The 17,717-nt window shown below is 36.5% G+C and overlaps 1 protein-coding gene across 4 annotated transcripts in view; it reads left to right on the forward strand.

Annotated features, from left to right (window-relative positions):
* EPB41L2 (erythrocyte membrane protein band 4.1 like 2) overlaps window positions 1-17,342 on the forward strand; it is a 108,502-nt gene extending 91,160 nt beyond the window's left edge. The window contains exons 17-25 of one of the 4 annotated variants that reach the window (XM_053937770.1): window positions 113-217; window positions 2,938-3,081; window positions 4,045-4,098; window positions 4,300-4,860; window positions 6,663-6,785; window positions 7,271-7,369; window positions 9,423-9,503; window positions 12,094-12,227; window positions 16,090-17,342. In XM_053937770.1, the coding sequence (XP_053793745.1) occupies window positions 113-217; window positions 2,938-3,081; window positions 4,045-4,098; window positions 4,300-4,860; window positions 6,663-6,785; window positions 7,271-7,369; window positions 9,423-9,503; window positions 12,094-12,201 (1,275 nt within the window). In that variant the 3' untranslated portion in view covers window positions 12,202-12,227; window positions 16,090-17,342. The remainder of the gene's footprint in view (window positions 1-112; window positions 218-2,937; window positions 3,082-4,044; window positions 4,099-4,299; window positions 4,861-6,662; window positions 6,786-7,270; window positions 7,370-9,422; window positions 9,504-12,093; window positions 12,228-16,089) is intronic. The other 3 variants (XM_053937768.1, XM_053937767.1, XM_053937769.1) reach the window with 3 other exon arrangements.
* The last annotated feature ends 375 nt before the right edge of the window (window positions 17,343-17,717 follow it).

A 17,717-nucleotide genomic window follows, 5' to 3' on the forward strand; every position in this document is an offset into this window, starting at 1 on the left:
TTTTGTATGTTCTGTCACTTCCAGATGATTTGGTTTTATGTTTATGTAATAGTGCATGTCTGTCTCATTGCTTGTTGATTTACACTGGCTTTATAAAATGAAAACCAAATAGAAACAAGGAGACCACATTTTCCAACTGAAAACACTGCCTGGGAAGGAGAAACAATGGATTGCAATGCCATGGATTGCTGGAGCAAAACCAGAGGAAACTGATAAGGTGGCTGCCCTGAAACCTGCTACTTTTTTTGCTGTATCTGCTGTGGGCTAGCTTGGTGGCTTGGGCACTTTTCTTTTTCTTTTTTTTTTTTTTTTTTTTTTTTTTTTTTTTCCTTGAAGGAAATAACTTTTTAAAGCCAATACTGAAAGGATAATGTTGAGTTGTAAACCAGGATCTCTGTGTGTATATGTGTATAGATACACATGTATGTGAATGCCAGCAACGTTTTGCTTAAACATCAAACTAACCACGAAGTTCTGAATGGCCACTGAAGAGAAACCCAGTGTTTCATTACTGTTCAATACTGGAAGATAACTGTATTTGATGTGACTAGGGTGACAGCAAAAACATGTGTTTTCACTCTATACATAAATAATTGCTTGCAGTTTTTTGACACTTCACACAAGAACTTTTGCTTTGTATGTTCACTATATAATGATTATTCAAATCACTAATGCTGTGTAAGCAGCTTCATTTCAAAAGCAACCTGTTCTGAATACGTCTGCACTTCTGTACCTCTCTTTTCATTAAGGAAAGGAGGGAGGTTTTGTCCCTGATTACATCTATGCGATGAAAAGCACTCTAACCAGTGGGACTAGAAGCAGTGTGATAGTGATGATGAGTAGCAATTGTGATGTTGGTTTTTTACATCACTTTTGGTCTATTAGGTTAATGTGAAGCTGGCAGTCCTATTTCACTAACATATATAAATATGACATTTGGGGAACTGTGTTTCCATCCTAAATTATTTGTTGATGGATGCCTATTGATCCTTGCCTGTCCTTTAGGATAGCTAAATAATAGATGAGAATAAAACAGGGATACCACTGTTAATATTCTTTTTCTTCTTTTGCTTCAGCGAAAATGCTTACAAGTAATTTTCTGTGTCCTAGAAATGTTATTTTGGGTACATCTTATTTGTGTCACTATACTTCTAGATCTACCATAGTCCTGCAAGTGCACAGCATCTGTGACTTAATTAAAAACTGGCACATTGGTATTGATTGCAAATAGGAGAAATATTTCTATTTTATGGATACCCACAATACCTTTTTTCTTTAAGCCATCCCCCACAGCTTGTAAACAGTATTTCATGTTAGAGTGTATGACTCTGTACCAGAAGAATTTGCCAAGAATTTAAACATAGGCCAATACAAAATTTATTAATTCTATCTAAACATTTAATCCTTTCTAATAAATGCTCCAGGGAACAGGGAGCATTATCAAATGAATTGTGTGACTGAGGTTTTTGTTTTAAAAGACTGGAAGACCCAAAAATTTGAAGGTGGGAAAATGCTAAAAGATGGGTGGTATATGCCAGCCTTTAATTTTATATATACGGGGGAGCAGGGATAGAGAGAGATGCAAACAGTCAGACCACCTACCACATAAAGATTTTGGGTTTCCCTGCGGTTTTTTTTGCGGTTTTTTAACTGCTTTGAGCAGTCAGAAAACAAGTTACCAGAGTACAATGAAAAGAGGATCATGAACATTTTTGTCTTTTGATGTAATCTGTTAATAGATTAATGTTTCTTGGGTGGAATAATCTAGGGAAAGAAAGTTAGGGGTAAGGAACACATTGCCCAACTGGATATTCAATGTTGCATGAAGGCAGATTTAAAAATTTGCATTCCTGTTAACTCTTCTTAGCCACCATTGAAATAAACTTTGAATTTTAGTGTAGGAAAAGAAAAAAACGAGTTAGGAGTTCTTTTTCTTTTCCCTTTTCTGTTCTTCTGCATGCCATATGTGTTGTAGTGTCCGTACAGTAGCATGGTGTAACCTCTGTCACTTCATACTCCCCATCACCGCTCACGTGGTGAGTCCCCAGGGCTGCAGTTGTGTGCATGGCACCTCGGCTTTCCTCTGGCACCTGCTTCTGGCATGATTCTCTGTAGTGCCCTTCGGGAAGGCTGAAATGTATCTCATGAAATGTTGTCAACATGTGTGTTGTGTCCGTGTTATGTATTTGTACGTTGTTGGCTTTTTATTTTAACAGCTTTTACTTCTAACTTCTTACCAGAGCTTGTGGAATGAAATCTGGAATAAAGAACTGTAGCCTTTTCAGAGGTTTCTACCCACGTGAACTTTCAAAGTTTGCTTAACCATACAGATTTATAGCCCTACAGAAAATAGACCAGATTATGAACATATGCTTTAAAGCAATGTGTCACCTTTCATGTGTGTTTGAAAAATACAAGTTTTCCCACTGAAATGGGAAAGGCTTTTTGAAAACAGATTTTTAATCAACATGAATTTGCTTAAGATATTTAAGTATTAAAAAAAATAACATTTATTATAAAGAAGTAAGAAATATTTTAACATTTCAGTGCTGTGGGTATGTATTCTAAGCAAATACGTCCGCAGCCCTAGAGCTCTGATCCAGCTGGGCTTTAGAAGGTGTCACAAATGGATTTTAAAGGGGAAAAAATCCCAATAGTAAATACGGAGTTACCAGCTAAGTAAACTGTGCTGTTTGGGAAGTCCGTGTAAATGTCGATGTGTAAATGTCGATGTGTTCCGTTCGCACGGTGTTGTGCGCGGTGGAGGCGCAGCCCCAGCGCACGGCTGTGCTGTGTCCCCCCTGTCCGTGCCCCTTGCTCCTGCCGAGCCGTTGCCTTTGTCGCGTCTCTCTCTTGCCAAACCTCTCCCACTGTAGGTGGCTGCCGCTCCGTCCACCGCTGTCTAATTCTTTCCTTTCCCTTCTCTGACCCGTCTAGAGCCTGGAAGAGGAGATTACCTCCATTTTGTTTAGTAAGGAGCGCTTCGGCGCCGGCACCAGCGGGCCCTTCGCCGCCGCCAGCCCGGGGCCAGCAGAGGGCGCTGCGGGGGAGCAGACGGGCGCCGCCGCGCCGGGGCCCCAGGTGCTGCTCGGGCGCGGGGCCGGGGCCCGCCGGGGACGGGACGGATCCCGCCGGGACAGGGACAGGGACAGGGACAGGTCCGGGCTGCTCCCGTTCGTCCCGGCCTGCCTTAGAGCCGCGTGCCTGCCTCAGAGCTTAACTCTGCATCTGCAGCACGCCAGAAGCAGGGAGGAATCAGTGCTTGGCTAAACTTAGGCTCCGTAGGTGCTGCACTAGGTAAACAGCAAAAAAAAGCTAGGATTAAGTCACAGATGGTGTGTTGAATTTTGTGTTCTTTTCATTTGGGCTCTTAATTTTGCTGCAGACTATTCGCTAAATGTATGTTTGATTAAAAAAACCTGACACCCTAATACATCATTTACTGCGGGCTTTCAGATAGCCAACATTATTTTGTTATGGAACAAATCCTAGTAAAGCTGCTTTAATATCATCCTTTTGGCTCCAAACTGAATTCTTATAGGACCTTCTTTTGTAATCATGTATTGCTATTCTGACAGCATACTACCCTGAGCAGTCTTCCTCTCATTATCTATTAAGCTGCATAAAGTAAAAGACCAAAGACAAACAACTAATAAAACCATGCAATAATGTCTTTTTTACTGTTTTTTAAATTATGGCAAACTGGTAGTAGAGCATTATTTTTTGTTTACTTTTGTCTAATATTACTTATTCTCAATTCCTGATTTAACTGAGAAATAACTGCCTCGGTAGCATCACTGGCTAGTACATTCATGCTTTTTATTTTCAGATTCAATTCTTACACCAATAATAATTTCCATAATTCTTACCTACTTTTGATTGAATATTTAGATGGAGTGTAAGGCAACTAGCATCTTGCAGTGAATATGTAGCATCTCTCTAGTATCATGTGTATACATTCTTAAAAGCTTGCTTGGAGGATGTTGCACTGTTGAAAAGGGTTATGCATTGATTTGTGTCCTCTGATTCCTTTTTGTTTCACAGAGACATGCTTCCAGAGCAGAAGGTCCTTGTACTGGAGTCAGCGATGCTGATAAGGTTCTGCAGATTTTTTCCATGACCAAATTTGGCTCTAACTCTTCCAATCCATCTTCATTCTTTCTTTCCTTCTTTTTTCAGTTAACCATCACAAACATCTTTTGTCTTCCATATGACATGAACCAGCTAATTTTATTTTCATCATTTTAATTTATTCATATACTCTTCTTTTGTTTATCCTCATCCATGTTTTTTGTGCAGAGTTCACATGAGACTCTGGACATAGTGGAGGAGAAGAAGCAGGCAGAGTTTGGGATAGAAGAAACACTAGTCGTAGACGAAACCAACAAAGGGAAAATGCAAGTTGCCACTGATGCTGGGGAGACATGTAAGGTGGAGCACGTGTCAAAAAAGGACTCTTCATCATTGCCATCAGATAGTAGCAGCAGCAGCAGTAGTAGTGAGAGTGAGGATGAAGAGGTGGGAGAATACCATCCACATCATAGGGCAATTGAGGAAGTCATCAGGGAAGAACAGGAAGAAGAGGAAGACATGAAAAGGAAAGAACATGAAGAAAATATGCAGCATGTGGAAGCCATACCAGAAGGCAGTAAACTAAATGTACCAGTTGAGCACACACAAGTTACAGCTGAAGATTTGGTCCAAGAAAATACAGTTTCTGTAGCTGCAGAAGAGAAGAATTTGTCAGAGCAAATAAAGCAAGATGTAGGTGAAGAAAAAGAGGAGGAACAGCTGAAACTTAATGGAGATGTGTCTCATGTTGACATTGATGTTGCACCACAATTAATTTGTTGTTCTGAGGTAAATGGTAGAACAGTATGACAACTAGATTAAGCAGAGATATTTCTTGGGGTGAAAATATACCTGCCTTTCTTCTTCTCCTATTCCTCCACGTCTTCTGGCATCCAAGATTCAGATCATTTGGAAGCGGAAACCACTGATGAGCAGTGAAATTCTGTCTCCCTCAGTTATGGTTTCTGACGTTTTGCTAGAACTGAGTGAAAATCACCAGTAAAGGCAAACCTTCCGAAGACTGAGGTTTTTTTTTTATCTCCTCCATATTTTATATGCACATACATAATGTGTATTTATTATTTGCATGTTTCCAGTGTTTTAAGTCTTGTCTTGTCTATTTGTCAACTGCTCTTGACAAGTCCATGACATGTAATTGTGATTGGTAAACCAGTGCAAATTGAAATTAGAAGGCACCTGTCACAAATTTTTGTTCCTTTTTTCCCTGTACTCACTCACTGCTTTTCTTGCCTTTTTTCCTCTCCTTCAATAAAACATAGAATATGTATGGCTAGAAATTGCAGAGGTGAGAGCACTGCACTGTTAAGTGGTGAGGCTCGTATCACAATGTTTCTGTGAAGTCTTCTAGTGCAGTAGATACTTAGGAAGCATGCATGAGTTCCTGTCACAACCAGTTGTTTAAGCCAAACAATGTTGAAGAGTTGATTACTGGGCAAATGATAAAGAAGCAGAAAGGGAAAAAATGAAAGGCAGGCATGTATGTCTTTTTAAATTTGTCATGATCTTCTTCTGAGTTTTTCACCAGTTTGGTGAGTTTTTTGTAGTTCTCTACCTGCTTGTTCTTGTAATGGTGGCAAATTTTTTTTCTTCACTTTTTAATCAAAACAACTCACATTCTTTCTTCTGTTGTTTTTTGCATACACAGCTGTCCTGATTAATGATGTGAAAGAATTAGTTTATTAGACTTCTAAAATTTGCAAGTTCCCACACTTCCTAAAAGCATAGATAGTTTGAAAAAAGAGGAAGAAGGGCTGCTGTGTGTACAAGCGTGAAAGGGTGTTTGGGTTTTTTCCCCTGGGATTTTTACCCTATGTGTATTCAAAATCAATATAAGATAGAAGCTGATGCATCTAAAAGAATATCAAAAGGCTTAGTTCTTAAATCTAATGAAAATCTGCTCCAATAAGATAAGTAATGAGTTCACTATCTTACAGACCCCAGGTTAATTGCTTTGTTTGTGATATTGCAGAGAACACAACTAGTTTACTCTAAATTGTTGATGTAGCTTTTTAGAATTTTTGTCAAAAGAAGTTTTTGACTTAAAGAAAAATTTAGACTGCTTGAAATCCAATTTGCAAGAGCTTTTCTTTTCCAGAAGTAATACATATTAAAAAGTTAAATGTGGAAATTTTAGTCCTGATTTACAGACTGATGAGTGATAGCTATTTTCCCTGATTAGTTCTAATACAAAGTTTATCTGTCTGATCTAGCTGTCAATTTCTTTCTGCAAACTAAGATTTTTATTTTTTCCATAGTGATGCTTTTACACAATTTCAGTACGTGTTGCAGCTTTGTTTTAGCTATTGCTCTTTGGTATGTACTGTTGGCTGAAACACTGAACTTTGACAAGGTTATTAGGAGATTAAATTTTCCTACAATGTTATGGATATCCTAGAGGGTTGATGTATTAATCTTCATTTCATTTTGCTTATTTATTGCATGCTTTTTGTATGGGAAGTCAGTCAAATACTTATCTTACGCTTTTCTTGAGCTTTTGGTTGTGTTTTCTTGGTCCACTTTACAAAACTTCTTCTGTCTTTTGAATTGATTGTTTATTTCTTGCATCACAGCCTCCAGTAGTGAAAACGGAGATGGTAACCATTTCAGATGCCACACAGAGAACTGAAATCTCAACTAAAGAAATCCCAATTGTTCAAACAGAAACTAAAACTATCACATATGAATCCTCACAGGTATGGTGACTGGTTTGTTTGCAATCTTATTTTTATTACAGTTATGTAGATCAGCATAGATAATGTCCAAAAATGCTTTTCAAAAGCATATACTTTTTTCCTAGCAGATAAGATTATACTTTGGCTATGAATTGGATAAGTGAAATGCTACAAAAACATATTACTTAAGCTTTAATTTTATTTTGCTATATAAAGACTTAGTTGCTGACTGCAAAAGTATAACTCACTTTAATCCAGTTTTGGAAACTTGATTAAAATATCTCATTTCTCCTGAAAGGAATGCATAACTATGAGCATGAATTCTCTACAGGAATGGGCCACAATAATAGCCTTACCTGACTCTGTAAACTTGGCTGGCTTCTATTTAGATTTCAGTTCTAGCTGAATTAAAGAATTTGTTTGGTAAGAAAACTAGCCTTTTTTTTCCTGTGAAAACAAAGTTTTTTAAATGCCAATATACAATAATACCTTTTTTTTTCTTATAGCTTGATGGGAATGCTGTTGGTGATACTGGTGTGCTGGTGAGTGCACAGACAATTACATCAGAGTCCATTTCTACTACCACAACTACACACATCACAAAGGTAAATTATATTTCATGTCTTCCTTAATTAAAAAAGACACCGGACTCTCAAAACACAATTTTACATGAAGCTTCTTGTATATCTGCTAATTCATTGAGGAAAACTAACTTGAAATGGAAGGATTAATTCCAGGCATGTGTGAGAATTAAATCTTTCTGTACAGATTTTGAAGACAGAAGTTCTAATAAATAAGCAGGAATATCTGGGAGTAGGACATGGAAAGGGGGAAAAATATGATTAGTGGTTTTTCAGTAGTTCATATAGGTCTTATTTCAGTATTTGACAAATTAGTATGTAATTAAATTTTTACAGGTTCAGTCCTGTCGTCACCCACAGATATCCTACAGAATCTTTGCTTGTGTAACTGAGGTCTGAGGTCCACAGGAGCCCTGCTAATGGCACTGTGATGAACTGAAACAATTTCATCATCCTTGTGCTTCAGGTTCAGGGTATATTTAAAAACAGATCATTCTTTTGGATTATTTTGCAAGCATGCTTGGATCCTGAATTATTTCTTCTGCATTCCATGCTTGAAAAGGAAAGGGAAACTTAGTGTTAACAGGACATCACATCTGTTTCATGGAAAACATGAAACGTGTAATGTTTCGTGCCAGAGTGTGTTAGAACTAGCAAAACATGATGATGATTATTGCTATTGCTAATTTATGTAAATATTTGTCAAATTTTTGGCATGCCTAAACAACACAGTTTTCAACTCCTCTTTGAACTCTTAGCATCTTTTTCTAAGAAAATTACAGAAAACATTGTTTAGGATAAAGAAAAATGGAAGAGGGAAGTAAAATGTGAATTCAGGATTCCCCCCCGCCCCGCCAAGATACAGCAGTTTTACATCATGACACAATTGAACAATAATTCACTGCTCAGTGGATATATTTTCTAAAGATTGAAATATTCTGAAGATTGAAAGTCATATGCACAAAATTATAGTGGAAGAATAATGTTGGAAAGTGAGTCACATGAAATAAAGTAAGCTCAGAATTAAAAATGCATATGTTAAAAATACATTTGTTATAAAGACTAGTCAACAGATCGTTTTCAGACTCCTTCTCCTTTTTGGAACCATTAAAAAACCACCACCATTTTAAGAAAAAAATCTTTATTCAATGAATTGAACCACAGTTTTGACAGGAAGTGTACATTTTCTTGTCAAGTTCAGATGTCAAATAGTCTTGCTTCTTGGAAGGAACAATTAAAGAAAACGGTTTCAGTCTTGTCTTCTACTGAAAAATTACTGGAATTACCATGATGCAGCAGATCTTACGTTTTTTGAATTGATGATAAACAGTCAGTAACAAGATTGTTTGAATTTTCTAAGCTGACGTTTTATGTTACATTGCAAACTGTTCATTACTGATAAAGGACCTTCCAAAATAGTTTTAGTATTCTAATGGTGTTCTTAAAGGAGTCATCTTGGCTCTTCCCTGTTCAGTGTATCTTAAGTAGTAGTTTATTCATTTCTCATACACAGGCTGATTTAAAAGGCAAATAATGTTATTTCTGTGAGAATTTTTTTATAAGCTGAAGTGTTTTAATCATTAGAATAAGAAATGAAGAAAAAAAGCACAAAACTGTTCAGCAGCATGAAATATGTTGAAAATATCTGATGAAGGTCCTTGAATGACAGAACTGAAAATCAGATCATCTTTGTATTTAATGGCATAGGATTATGACTATGGAGAGGCCCATGATAGATGGATTGAAATAAAATAAATGACTTCTGGAATATCTATGTTGCCAGATTAATATGGCAGAAGTGGCTGGAATTACAGTTTGCCAAACATGGGCTCTAGTAACAGGAGTAATTCTCTATTGCTTGATTTATATCAAGTTTAGCAATTGCTAGAGAGTGACCAACTGCATAGCTGAAAAAAGGAGAGAATGGTTTAGCACTGAATGCATTTATTACTAATTGCAATTCAGACATAGAAATCTATTTGCATCAGTGCAACAGAAGGTTGTGCTTTGTGGAAATATGGAATAATCACAGGGATATTTTTCTGGGTTTTTTTTAATTTTTTTTTGACATCTGTAGATGGTAAAAGGTGGAGTATCAGAAACAAGAATTGAGAAACGCATTGTCATTACTGGAGATGCAGATATTGACCACGATGAGGTGAGTATGCAAACTTAACACTTAAAATGTGGATTTTGTAGTCTGGTGAGATCTGGATGATGTTTCAGAAATACGAAGTAAGAGAAAGGTAGAAAAATTGAATAAAACCATATAAAAAGACCCTGAGACTGTTAATTGTGGCATAGTTATTAAATAGTTATGTTTTACTATTAAGAAGCCTTTTGAATACATGTGAAAGAAAAACAGCATTTGTAAATTTGCATCATAGATCATGTGAATGGATTTTTGCTATTTTTAGAGGGATTACTCTTTTTGGAAGAGACCCAGTTTATTTAGTGCAGCTTTTGTACTGGGAGAAAAAACATTACTGAAATAATCTTATTTTGATACACTGATCTGGATAGATAGGAGTCTCTTCTGCATTGTTTCAGCAACATCTGAATGCAGCGCTCATTTTTATTGAAAGCTTTGAAATACATTAGAACATTAATTGCTTGAATTTAAAAATTAGGTTTTGGCCAGTATTTGTAGAATTATGTGTAACAAAAGTAATTGTTGATCTGCCGTAATTGTATATACCTTTTATCTCCATCAGTACTAAAGTAGTATTTTACAATTACTTAGGAACTAAGGTTAAAATCACTTCTACGTTCCAAATTAATAAGGCTGAATTTGAGCACTACACAGGAAAATAATTGAGAAAAGTCAATTATCTAGTCTTTGTAGTGATGATTACACAGTTTTTTTTTTTCATCTAAGAAACTATAGTAAAAAAGGCAATCAAGAGTCATTGGTTAATACAAATGAAAAAGCCTACCTTGTGGTGAATACATTTCTAACTTTGTGAAGGCTTCACAAATCAGCATAACAGGGTTCAGTTTAACTTATGAATTGTAATATATTTAGAGTTTTCAAGGAATTTACTTTCACATTTTGATTTGTGTCCAGGAAGTGTCTTCGGCAAGTTGAATCTGTTCTTGAAACTCATAATCAAATGACAGGGCTGGTTAGCATCAGGCATGAATGGCTCTTGTTTGCCTTGACATGCATACAGTGCACATCAAATGTCTGGAAAGGTCACAAAATAGCTTTAGTATACCAGACAATTCTCAAAGCCCTTGTTTAATTTGGGATGAGTGAATAATGAAGTAAAAAATGAAATAATAAAGAAGGAAGTACAAAATGGAATTTTAATCACCGAAATTTTAAACAGCAGTGAGCAGCTTTTAAGAGATTTAAGAAATATCTACCATGTTTTCTTAAGTGAATATGAAGCTTCTTAAATGCCCAAACTACATGCATATTTTTTCTATTAGCTCCCTATATTACTAAAACAGTTTTCAATAGGAAAACAATATTTGAGTGTGGAGTTTCAGAATACGAATGTTTGTATTACTTGTAATTTACCAGATAGAGTCTTAGGGTTTTTTCATTGTTTATGGTCTGATTGCTAATAAACAGCAAACATCAGTATTGTACCAATAAACATCATTCCCTTAATAGGATTTCAAATACAGTGTCACATAATGATTAGGGTGCCTAATGCTGGTGTTTTTGATCTCTGTTCAGACTTAGTTATATCTTCTCTCACTTCATACCTGTAGCTAGCTCAGGAAATAGTCACTTTTCTAAACTATGATAAACCTTTTTGTTGTATTATATTTTTCTTGCTCCTTCTAGTGTTTTGTGGGGGGTTTAGTTGCATTTTGTGCTAAGGTGAACAGGTCAACTGTTGCTTCTGAATACCTTCCTGTGTCTTCAGGCTTTTCTTTTGAGTTAGGTTCCAGCAGAAATACGGCTCACTGAAAAAAGATGCGTACTGAGATGTTGGCAAGAAAGAGAAGGGCCCAGGTGCTATTTCACCTGTGATGATTCATAGTCTTACGTGGTTGACTATGATGTAGAATAAAATACTACATTTCAGTTGGAAGGGACTTATGATGGTCATCTGATCCAACTGGGTATATTGGTACATCTCTTAAATGATAAAATTTCTTAAAATGGGGAGAGATTATAAGTAACTGAATGATACTTGCATTTACACTTCCTTGAATTAAGCTAGAGAAATTTCTCTTAAACTAGTAGAAGGAGAAAAATGGGATTCTTGTGCTGAGAAATTTGTTACGATATTATTCCAGAGTTTCAGTACCACACTTAGTATACATTCCAAAGTATCTTTGTTTTGTTCAGGAAACTGAAGGGCACTCTTGTTTTTCTATACTATCTTAAACTCTTGTTAAGGTGTATTTGTTAGATCTTTTGCAGAAGTTCACAACGTTTTGGGATATAAAAATACTTTTTTTTTTTTTTTACCTAAGATGAGCTAGAAAGTTATCTTAAAACATTATGGTTACTTGTTACTTGTTACAAATTCTTGGTAAATTTTTAACATGGTGGGTTTTCTTTTTTTTTGTTTTGTTTTGGTTTTTTTTCTTTCTTTTGGGTTTTGTGTTTTGCGAATTGGTTTGGTTTGGGGTTTGGTTGGTTTTTTTACCTTTGATCTCAAGTTCAGGAATTTACAGTTCTGAAGAATTATAACCAAATTTTCCAAAGGTACTCTCCTGTTCTCTGGCCCCATATGAATGTCCTCTTGATTTTGTTAAGTTCCATCTTTCAAATACATTTGCAGGCCCTGGCACAGGCAATCAAAGAAGCCAAAGAACAGCACCCTGACATGTCTGTGACGAGAGTGGTGGTGCACAAAGAAACTGAACTTGCTGAGGAAGATGAAGACTAAAATCAAAAATGCCCTCAAGCATTCAGGTAAGCTTATGTTGCATTCTTGTCTTTTCAGCTGAAAAATCTGGGGCATCTTTAAGGTAGGGATTCCCAGAAGAGTGAGTTGAAACAGGTGCTAATAGAAGACTGTTAGTATAAGAATTTTTATCTTAGGTCTAATCTAACATTTTGTCAGACATTTTGTCACAGTACTTTCACAGCATTTTCTACAATGTCTGGGCAAGTTGTTATAGTTTATATTGAAGTGGGTTTGGGCTATTTCTGCAAAATATGAAGGATGTGTCACACTTTTCTGTTTACCTGCACAATTATAGTTCTTGCCTAACATCTTGCTTGTTTAGTGGGAAGACTGTGTAGTTTTCAGTAATGAAAGGCCACACTTGGACGTTTCAGTTTAGTCAGCTAATCCTTAATCCTAAACACACTGAGATTTTTGGCCTTTTATCATTTTTCCAGGCAAGAAGGTAAATGTAAAAGCTCAAGTTTTAAAGCCTTTTATCAGTTGAAAAAGCTATTTGAAGTCATGTTAGTTTATTAGGCCCTCCTTTCTAGGTTGAGGAAAAAAAGGAAAAAAATACGATACGGTTCTCCCTCATGTATTCAATATAAAAAGCAGGTTGAACACCGAATAAATCTGCTCTTGCAGTCATTATAGGCTGATGTCTTAAAGTTCTGTAACCATTTGGGGGTGTAAATCTTCAGATTTCCTGTGCTTGTCACATTGTTGGTATAAGACTCGAGCTTCAGGTTTTTTCAAAATTGATGTTTTTTTTATTGGTTAAATGGTTATATCAATGGGGAGAGATTTATAAAGAAAAGTAAAAAGCAGTGGTTTAAACCTTCATTAGGCTTCTTCTGATTTTTTACTGACCAGCCTCTGTATTTAGCTAGAAGAGCAGCGGTGTTATTGTATTACATCTCAAGAGGGAAAATTGGTTTAGTACAACTTCAAGCTTTTAATATGCACTTTGATCAATTTTGATGTAGGGGGAGACAAGGTAAAAGAAATACATTTTATATGTTTTAAAGAAATGAGAGTAGTCATGATTCTTATTTCCCCAGTTCAGTATTTTATACAAGGGTGGTGTGGCCCATGGACAAGAGACTTCTATGTCCTGTGCAGGCAGGTATTCCCTTAGTATTGAACAAACTTATTTACCCAAGGAAACTAGCCATTATAAATTTCAGTCTGCAGCTTTAACAGACTTGAGCACAGCCATGGAATGCCAGGAATATATGAAAAATGAGACACTGACTTGATTCCAAATTTGGTGTAAGCTACTAGAGGGGAAGGTGTTTTTCACATATTCCTGATAATCTGTTGTGTTAAAAAGATCCATTTTATTGCTGTGCCTGAATTTCCTAAAAGCTGAAGATATAACTGTTGAGTATCACTTCTGGGATCCACAAGAGAAAAGATTCAAGTGTCAGTTGAGAGGATATGAAGTGCTTCTATTGAATGCTGTTCCATGGAGCATGACCATTATCAAGGAATTGGGCTCTTCCTGAGCTAGTGTGATCACAGATGCATATTTTCAGCTGAAAGACATAGACTAAACCTTAGTTTATTTAATCTGCCTACAAGTGTCTCTTTTCTTGACATCTGGATAGTAATGAGAGTGCCTGTGTGTGGTGGAGGAAGGGGAGAGCTAATATCCATTGCCAGACGTTGACATGGATATGGTCAGTTAAGAGACTGCCTGTGGTGGGCTGTTGGGGCAAGAGTTTTTCACATCTGCTGGCAGAATTGTTTGGTCTCATCACTGTACACATAACCCTCCTTACAGTTTGTCCTGAACTCCTGCTATATGCTGTACCGCATTGAGCAGCTATGTTGAGTGCCATGGAGAATATGAGGATGAGAGTAGGATGGCCTGCCCTCTGCCTGCATACAGGAAGTTTATCCATCTTCTCTGTCAAAGTGGTTCCAATTCCCTTCCTGACCACATACAGATTGTGCTAGAACTACAATGCTGGTTATGGTCATGTGTGTTTACACAGTATTTTCTGGCTAGTTTTTCTCTGAGCTTCTCAGCATGTAAATTTACATAATTTTTCAGGATGTACAGTAGAACTGAGTTTGGGCTGTCTCCAGAAAATTTCTTCAGATTTGGTCAGATTATTCTGTGTTTGAAAAAGAAATTAATATTTTTTTGTTCATAAATGTACAGACCAGGAGAAAACATGGATCACGTTCAGAAGTGCTGGATGAGCACTCACCTGGATATTCATGTTATCATTCATACTTTTAAAAGTTACTTTGACATAAGATAATGCTAGAAACCAAAAATAACACTGGAGATTGGGTTGCTTGTGAGGGACAGTTGGGGAAAAGCACCAAAAATAAGAAATACCACACAAATGCCTGTTTTTTCATTGTACTTTTATTTCAGCATTCAGTTGGGTTTGTTATATGGCTTTGTTGCTTAGTGACACTGGAACTGAGTATAACATGTATGCTCCAGTTTTGGTTTAAAAGCACAGGAGAGGACAGGGAACTGTACTGAACTGTGAGGTAGGGGGGTATTGATGATTCCCCACATTACATAAATGTTCTAGAAGGTTTGGAAAAATGCACATCACTTTTGTGAGAGCTGTTTGCAGTAAAGAGAATGCCAGTGCTTTGGGTGATTTCACTGGTCCCTTGGTACGAGAAACATTAAACATGCACACTCAAACCACCCCCTGCATATTTTCAGCACTTCCATCACAGGATCTAAGGTAGAAAGAGACACTGAAACAGCAGAACAGATGGTTTGGATTTGCAGGGTTTTACTATTCTATGTGCTACCGTCACATTTTGAATTCATTATTAATCAGTGTGAATTTGAAGGTCTTGGAAGCAGGGATTGCCTCTTCTCTTACATGTGTGTAGAATGTGCCAGGTTCTTCATGCTACCTTAATCCAGAATCAGTGTTTAACACAATCTATCCCATAGAAGTAATGACATCTTTTTACAGGGGACTGGGTCGTGGGAGGAAAAATCAGCTTGGCAGGTTTGCACCATGTTTCTATATTAGTGACCAGCTGCAAAGTCCTTCATCAAATATTTAACTACTTTGCAAAAATTTTATTCAGGGAAGAAAGCATTCAAAGAATTCCTTCCATTGTCTGAGGGCTTTTTTTTTGCATTCTTGAGAAACATACACATTGGTTGTTTGCAAAGGACTAGAGTGTGTCAGTTGTTCTTGTCTGAGTTTGCCAGTTGCTTTACAGGTTCCTGGTCTTCAATGCTTGTGAGAGAATAAAAGAGGACATTTCTCCATGCTACTTTTGTGTCAGACCTGGCGACTTGTTTGACTGATGATTCCTTTCAGTTAAAATTTAGGGAAAAAATTCAGTCATCCAAACAAAAGAAAGCTGCCACAACTGCCTTGAGTATCTGTCCTTTTGCTCTCCTGTGCTAAGGCAATGGAGTCATGCAATGAATTTGGCATAGTTGTTTCTGAGGTGATGAAAGCTCTGATGACTACTGCGGTATTCTTGGTGTAGACTTGTTTTCTCTAATAAAAGTAAAAGATGCTGCATTCTAATTCTGAAAGATTGCTGAATTGAACAAGTACCTTCCTTTTTTATTTATGCTCTAGGTTGTGGATTAAAATTTTCAGTAAGTTGTGCAAGTGGCTGCAATTAAAATGAGAATTTTGGGAAGGGAAAAAATGCTCTAAAGCAAGATGAGTACTTTGAGAAAGTGTAGTACTGTATGCCTAATGACTGAAGGGGTTTTAGTCAATGCAACATTTTTTAAATTAAATAACCTTCCCTTCTTGTAAAAAAACCCAAAGAACCCTTCATAGAGAGTTACTTTCTGACTCTGATATAACATTGACATGGTATCTGTTCCAAATGCTTATGTAACCTTCCATATAATTTTTTTTCTTCCAGAAATAAAAATGTCACTGACCACGAAGAACTGTAGTCATTCCAAGTCATCATGACTCCACTGAATCTACCAGGACTAGCAACAATGACCAGATGTTCACGACTTAAATGCCAATACCAAACTCCATTTTAACATCTTTGGTCTATATTCCCTTACAGTCTTTCTTGTTTATTTTTATAACCACTTCTTAACAATCTTAGAGTTTGGGGTTTTTTTTAAATGAAGTTCTAGAGGGTTTGATCTTCTTTTGCACAAATACTTGTATTTTTGAAACTGATTCTTAATTATATGAAAGTGAACAAAAGAAGTCTGGAAATCATTGTTCACTGGAACAGGTGGTAATTGTGCAGGAAGGAGGATCTTTACTAATTTAGATATAGTTTTTTTCAGATATTTCAAGTGAAATCTCTTACTGGAGTAATTTACAGAATTTTTTTCAGATTATTCAGGTAAATATATGATATCACATAATGAAGTTTTTTATAAAAATAAAACATTTGCTAAAATTTGAAAAAATATATTTCTTTGGATAAATTTTATACTGGTATCTCTGTAACTCTTTCTTTTCCGAGGTTCTCCTCTCTGCGGAGCAGAGATGGTGTGGCAGTCTGTAGAGGAGAAGGAGTTGCAGACAGATTTCTTCTGACTGAGCACTGTGTTCTTTTTGCACTTTGGTGCCAATGCTCAACTTTTTGCAGACTTTTTGCTGTCTGCAGCATTCCAGATAAGGAAAGAAGGAAGAACAAAATATCTTTCTCTTTTTCCAACAAGAGATGATCTAGGCAGCTTAAAACCGTAGTGCTTTTTTTCTTACTGTGTCCCACTTCCAATACTTCCATTATTTGGATCCATGTGTAGAATGCTCGCTTGCTATTAAACCTCACTGTGTCTCCATGTTAGAACTGACATTTCTGTTACAGAGAAGGTATATGTTTCACATGCTTCCTCTAATGGTTAATGCAGGTTTTTAGGTTACTGAATAAAAGATGTAAGATGAACTCCACTCATAAAGTAGTACAAGAGTACCATCAGTTGAGACTGCCATGGCAAAAACCTGTTAATTATATTGGGGTTTATTTTTCATTTGTTCTTGCTGGGAGGTTGTTTGTTTGGGGCTTTTTTTTTTTTTTTTTTTTGCTGTTGACTCTGTGTATAGTTAAAATGCCAAATTAGATTTATAGTAGCTTGAAGTTGTATTAAGTGATATTTTGCTTTCTGTAATTCTGTTATAAAATAAAGTTGTTTATTCTCTGTATGACTTCTGGTACTCAGACATAAGCTTGGAGGATATTTGAAGTGTGCAGATTACTTCTGAGAACTGCAATTCTAGAGGTCACAGAGCCTTAAAAAACAGGGATTAGAGCAAGTGGTCTGCAGGGCTGCCAGAAGGGTGGCACAATTGCCTGGTACTTAAGTACCAGTGTTTTTTAAACATCTTCCAATAAACTCCTGATTTCTGTAGTTTAGAGAAGAAATCTTCAACTGCCAAAACAGAGGAGATTTGAACATCACACTGGAAGTTGAAATGCCCCTCGGTCCCCAAGTGGTTCTACTGAGTTCATTGAGATAGGATCTACTGTGGTTTTCAGATAACAAAACAAATCATAAAACTTCTCATTACATTCTTCTT

This window comes from Vidua chalybeata, chromosome 3 (assembly GCF_026979565.1).
Source record: "Vidua chalybeata isolate OUT-0048 chromosome 3, bVidCha1 merged haplotype, whole genome shotgun sequence".
In the NCBI taxonomy this organism is placed as follows: Eukaryota; Metazoa; Chordata; class Aves; order Passeriformes; family Viduidae; genus Vidua; species Vidua chalybeata.